At 43.5% G+C, this 6,529-nt stretch overlaps 1 protein-coding gene across 3 annotated transcripts in view; it reads left to right on the forward strand.

The window, feature by feature from the left end:
• The window catches only part of Slc9a2 (solute carrier family 9 member A2), an 83,354-nt gene extending 76,956 nt beyond the window's left edge, over positions 1–6,398 (forward strand). For all 3 annotated transcript variants that reach the window (XM_010631722.2, XM_010631733.3, XM_010631725.3), the window contains exons 10-12: positions 958–1,089; positions 3,061–3,151; positions 4,336–6,398. In XM_010631722.2, coding sequence (XP_010630024.1) covers positions 958–1,089; positions 3,061–3,151; positions 4,336–4,709 — 597 coding nt within the window. In that variant the 3' untranslated portion in view covers positions 4,710–6,398. The remainder of the gene's footprint in view (positions 1–957; positions 1,090–3,060; positions 3,152–4,335) is intronic.
• Positions 6,399–6,529: the final 131 nt, after the last annotated feature.

Below are 6,529 nucleotides of genomic sequence, written 5' to 3' on the forward strand. Positions count from 1 at the left end.
TCCCATTGTCCCGCCTGCCCCAGGCAGCCTTGGAGCCGCAGTCCTTGAGTCTTCTCTCCTTGGAGCATGCCACCACTTCAGATCAGCTCTGCCAGCTGGTATATCACTGTATCCACTTTTTCTCTTTTCCCCAGCAACCACCCTATTGCCCCCAACCCCATTCTTACATGAGCTGGCCCTTGAAACTTACAGAATCCCTTAATTTCATGGTTCTGGCTCATATTGTTAGCCTTCAGTGCCTGACTAGGTAGCATACTCCCACATGCAGGGATTGGGTCTGGTTCTCTGTCACTCTGCCTAATATGGTTCTGATCACAGGGACATTCCCACAAAGTGCATGCCAATTCTAACACAAAATAAACTCTGTTGGTAATCATGTCTTTTAAAAGGAAACATAATTCCGTACAGTTTATTAACTAAACATGGGTGCCAGGTGAGGCCCAGCTTAGAAATTTCACTCCTTTCCACACTGGGACAGGATCATCGACGTGGTGGCAGCTACTTCTCAATGTGAAGTCCTAGCTGGAACAAGGACAAGAACAAGCTCTGGAGCCAATCTAAGGGACATGGCACCCCCAAGTGGCTCCCAGTGGTTTGTTTTATGTCAGTAATTCCTGTTCAGTGGGGAATGGAAAATATAGAAAGACGTTTTGCCTTTTTTCTAGCTAAATATAGACAAGGTGGCACTTAGTGAAGTCAATCATTTAAAAAAAATTATAATGATCATATTTTGCAACAGAAAAAATTACTGACTTTTATGAAAAGATAAATTCCTTCACAATTTGAGAGCATTAATGGCTTCCTTCTTGACTTTAACTTTGTTTTGTCTTTTGCTGTGCATGGATTTTAAAGGTGGCTGGCCGAGGTGGAAATCCAAAGGAATGTTCCAGTGCTTTGGAGTTTCTGGGGAAATGATTGGACTTTTGGTAAAATGTCACCTGTGTGTCTTTATTTCAGACTTTGTCCTACAACAGACATAATCTGACAGCTGACATGAGTGAGAGACAAGCCAAGGAGATTCTGATCCGCCGGAGGCACAGCCTACGAGAGAGCATCAGGAAGGACAGCAGCCTGAACCATGACCGCAGGGTATGGGATTTGCTCTCTGCTGTGGATCAGCTGTGGGATCTTTGCCTCTGCTGATTGGCTGCTGAGGGCTGATCCCTGGGAATCCTGGGATGAAACTAATAACAACGTCTTTTCGCCATGAGCACTGATCATACCTGTAGTCCCAGCCGGCAGGAGGACTGCTTGAGCCCAGGAGTTCAAGGCCTACCTGGGTAACAGAGTGAGACTCCCATCTCAGTAAAAAAACAAAAAGACCAAGAATAATCAAGCCTTTTCTAATGTTTTTTTTTGAATGCCTGTTATGATCCAGCCGTAGTGTCCTTTCATAGGCACGTGGAACACACTGGTGAATAACATTTTAAAAGATTCCCACACTGAGGGATTCCTATTTGGGAGGTAGAGAAGGCTTTCAGGAATAGAATCTAAATTATTTATTCTGATAAAGGTAATAAATGCTGTGGTCACACCCACAAACAGCTAAAGAAGAAAGCTGGTAGTTGGTAGTGCAGGGAAGAGACAGTGAAATGACAATATTAGCCAGGAGGTGTGGGCCAGGCTTCCACCCTGGAAAGTGGTATAGACACATGCACGTAACATCAGGATGTTTTGATTGTTTGGTTTTTGTTGGTACTGGGGATCGCACTTGGGACGCTGCACTTGCGAAGTAGGCAGCAGAACCACTGAGCTAAATCTCTGGTCCAGGATGTGTTTTGAGACATGCGTTGCTAGGTGATTTTGTGATGAGAACATCACATCGTGTTCTTACATGACCTAAGATGACTGCAGGGGATACAGTGTCACGGGACCCCGTTATATATGCTGTTGGTCTTTAATCCAAATGTTCTTATGCAGATCATGACTCTTTGAGCCATCTAGGGAGGGGTCGCACCCGGCAGGGGTGGGCAAGTCTGTGTGTTCTCCAGGTTCTATTCGTTCTTCCCTGCAGGAAGCCCAGAGTACCTGGGAGATGAGGATTTGTAAGGAAATCTGTGCAGCTGGTCCAGGGCATTGTCAAGAATTATGCAGAGCCACTTAAAAACTGTCACAATTTCCTGATATACCATGCCACCCATGGCATTTTGTTTTTAATAATGCTCACAGAGGGTCACAGTGTTTAAGACAATTATATGTGAACAATACTCTTTTTACATGCAAAATGTAGCACTTTCAAAAATTAACCCTAGAAACTAAAGATTGTAAAGATTGTAGTGTTCAGAATGTCAGCAAATTTCTAGCAATTTTTGTAGTTCATTTTCAAGATTTATTAAAGTGAGTGACAATGAAGTGTGCTGCATTCTTTCTCTTTTCCTATTCATGTAGATTCTAAGTCTTTCTAGTAATCATTGTACAAATAGATGTTTTAATAGCTTTTCTTTAAGGAAGACCCAATAGCCTCCACACCTTGCATCTGATGGTCTTTCTTAGTCACTTCCTTGTTGTTGGGCAAAAATATCTGACACCCACAAGTTAAAGGAGGAAAGGTTTACCTTGGTCCACAGTTTATAGAGGTTTGGGTGTATTGTCAGCTGGTTCCCAGACCAGAACAGGCAGAACAGGCAGGAAGCACTGAGCCCCCTTCCTTCTGTCCCTTTATTCTACCCAGGCTACAAGCCTGCTGATTGGTGGCACCCACACCCAGAACTATGCCAACCCCATTTAGTTATTGCACACCCTTAATCCTGTATCACATACCCTAGGTCCAACCACACTGAAAAGCCCCACTGTTGAGCACAGGAGGCTTTAGGGGGACATCTAGATACGAGCCATGACCTGGTCCCGTTTATTTTCTTCTTTAGTATGGATCGCCACTAGTTTTTAGAAGAGCTCAGTTATTTCAAGTACAATTATAGCACTTCAGAAAGTAGTTTTTGGAGTGATGAAGAACTAAAATCCTATTGTAAGACCAAGAACTATCATAAAAATTTCAACTTCTCACATACAATAAATTCCATTTATCTAATCTAAGTCACATTGTCTAATATTTTTTCACAGGCTTCCACATCAACTTCCAGATATTTATCCTTACCTAAAAACACAAAGCTTCCAGAAAAGCTACAAAAGAAAAAGAATATTTCCAATGCAGGTAATGAATTACTTGAAGTAGAAAAACTTTAGAGTTATCTAAGGTAAAGAAATGTTCTTATTATTTTTCTTTATTAGGGAAGAGTTCAATAATTCACAATGTAAAATAAAAACATGGTGATCTTTTATTAGCATTGTGACCTTTTGAAAGATGCCCTGTGCAAGTTATAAATAATCCAGTTGTTTATTTTTCATAATGATTCTTTTGATATAGCCAAAAGCAAATACTGTTGCTGTGGAATTATTGAGCATTCAAATAGAGTTGTAAGTCTGAAAATGTGGAAACATTTAGAGTTATACAATCATCGTAACATATTTCCATAGAGTCAACCATAGATTTTACCCTGTAAAATTATTTAAACTTTATTTCGGATCTAATCTCTTTATTTGATGGTAATTAATGGAGACACTAAAGCTCTTTCCTGTAAATCCCAGAGGAACTATCTAAGGATTCTGTATCATTAAAACGTGGGATGGAAGAATAATTTAAACCCCTTCGCTGTCTCTCTTCTGCTTATTTATTGAATTAACCAAGAAGAGGGAAGTGGAGGAATTGCTGGGGTCATGGAGGGTGAGGCGAGAATGAGTGGGAGGGGTAGCGAGAAAGGGCGGCACTGGGAATTTATAATCCTGGCTGTGTTCCCATTCTGTGTCCTGTAAATACGTCCTCAGCTCCTGAGAATCTCAGTTCTTGGATGCATGGCCTTTTGGTTCACTATCTGCCCCAGAGGCTGGCCCTCATAGTGCCTCTGCCTTTGTTGCAAAGTGCACGCTGGGGTTTGGGTCCTTATGTGGGACTTTGAGATTCCAGGTGGAGGGTGATGGCAGGTGATGGGCAGAGGCTCAATGTGTGTCAGTCTGAATCCCAGCTCTGCCCCTGACTAACTACGCTTGACCCTAGTTACCCTGTAAAATGGGTGATTCTGAGAACCAATGCATTTCAAGCTCTTTGGGATGGTGCCGGGAACACATTAAAGTCCCAAATCTACATTGGGAACATGAATGCTGTCAGAGGTGACACAAGAAACCCAAGGTCCCTCAGCTGGAATTGGGCTGGGCCCTGTGACCTCTGCTGTCCCCAGAGCATGGGAGCATAGGAGTTGCCCTGCCCACTGAGGCATGGAAGGTCCTTGTAACACCTCCCTCTGAAATGCTTGCCCGCACTGTCCTTCTGCTTCGTGACAGATGGCAACAGCAGCGACTCAGACCTTGACGCGGGGACCACTGTGCTCAATCTGCAGCCCCGAGCCAGGCGCTTCCTGCCAGAGCAGTTCTCCAAGAGGCTGCCCCAGGCCTACAAGATGGAGTGGAAGAATGAGGTGAATGTGGATTCCGGCCGAGAGCAGCTCGGCAGCCCCCCGGCGCCCAGCAGTAAGGACGGGGGCACCCAGACCCCAGGCATCCTCCGGCAACCCCTTCTCTCCAAAGAGCAGCCAGGCCGGGGCAGAGAGGACAGTGTGACTGAAGACGCAGTGCCCAGGCCACCACCCAGGCTGGCTCGGAGGGCATCAGAGCCTGGGAACCAAAAAGCCCGATTTGGGGTGAGTGAGAAGCCTTAATGGAAATGGCCAAAGTAGATCTGGAGGACTGACCCAGCAAAGCTGTGGTTTGTCACTCCAGACACCAAAGCAACCCTGGAATCCATTTAAAATCTTCTACTGAAACAATTTTCTTGGGTGACAGAGTTAAGCCACCAATTCACGGGATGGATGTTTATCCCAAGAAGAGGAAAATCAAAGGAGAGAAGTCCCACAGTGTCTTTGTGACTTGTGGCTACCAATTGTATTCTTTTCAGGCTTAAAGAAAAAAAAATGGGTGCCTTTATCGAACTTGAATGACAGAACTTGAAATTTTTAACACACACTTGTTAGTGAAAATGTTAATATATTACATATATGCCTCAAATTTTATTTATGAAAAAATGTGTATATTTCTAGCAGATCAGTTTTTAAGTGAATAGCACTAAAGTACTGAGAACATCTTTCCCAGGGGTGAATATCAGGTTGATCCTAAGTTCATTGTTGGTGTCTTTCTCTATCCCAAGCTGATGGGCCAGTTGGTGAAGGAGGAACAGAGCCCCCAAAAGGGACACCTCAGGATACAGCTGGAGCACAGGCAGGGTGAGTGGCAGATAAAGTGGCAGCTCTCAGGGTATGGGCAAGAGTCCCTGTCCTCTGAATGAATTAGTTGATTCCTAATTTGTTCCTCTTGTCTACCATGTGCTCCCCTTCTTTTTAGGCAGTGGAAAAGAGAAAGGCTGCCCAGCACAATTATTAGTGAAGCCATAGTCATGACTGATGGTCTCTTGTGGCCCCTGGGATTGGGCAGCACCTTCCAGCCATGCCTGTTGAATTTAGCTCCTGCAATACAGGAAAGAGGGCAAGGTGACTCATTTCATGCCTCCACCATGCCCATCCGCTCTAACAGAATTTTTCTGTAGAACATTCTAGAACTTTTGAGCACAGATCAGCACCTCCAAGCAGATGAGGATAAAAGTTTATGTGGACTACATTCTGATGTATAACACATCGGCAGATTTTGGGTTTTGATTTTTGATCAGGAAGCACTTTGGAGAATGTGGGAGTCCCTTTTTTTTTGCACTAGCCTGTAATTTGTTACCTCTTCACTTTCAATAATGTAGTGACTCAAATTCTTCCTACCAAATTGGATTCTACTCATGGGAGTAGTTTTTAGAACATTACAGAAAGAAGTGGAACATAATCATTAAAAATTAATATTTAAATCCCTGGCTCTTAAACTATAGATTTTATTGACCTGTCTTTTCTTTATGAATAATCTCTCTTTAAAACTTGCCAGAACAAGCACTCTTACATCTGTGGGTTTAGATATTAAATGAGAACCTTTGTGTAGCTTTGTTTCCCACTGGAAGCCTTTCACATGCAGCAAAGGACAGAAGTGTCCTGTGTTACTAGGCAACCCACATGAATGTGGTAGCAGTGGGAGAGAGAGAGAGAGAGCCAGTTCTTGGCGGTCGATCTCTAACCCTCTAGTGGCTTGTCAATGTGGAGAGGCACACCTTTTTCATGCTTTAACATCTTGGGACACCGCCCTGTGACTGGCATATGACAGGAGAAGGATACCCAGGCTCAAATTCAGTTTCTTCCCAACACTCCCAAGGCGATCAGCAGAAATCAGAGTAGAACAAAATCAAAACACTACAAGCTTAGGACTCTGCACTAAAAATCTCAATTTTAAGTGAAAATATTTACATTAAAATGTATATTACCTTCGCTGAAAAGAAATTAAAGCTGATCTAGAATTATATTACAGAAATATAATTGATCAGGCTAGGGATGTAGCTCAGTGGTGCCCCGCCTGCCAGGCAAGTGCAAGGTCCTGAGTTGGATCCCTGGTACTA

Source organism: Fukomys damarensis, unplaced genomic scaffold, assembly GCF_012274545.1.
Source record: "Fukomys damarensis isolate Sample0158 unplaced genomic scaffold, DMR_v1.0_HiC HiC_scaffold_9, whole genome shotgun sequence".
Lineage (NCBI taxonomy): Eukaryota > Metazoa > Chordata > Mammalia > Rodentia > Bathyergidae > Fukomys > Fukomys damarensis.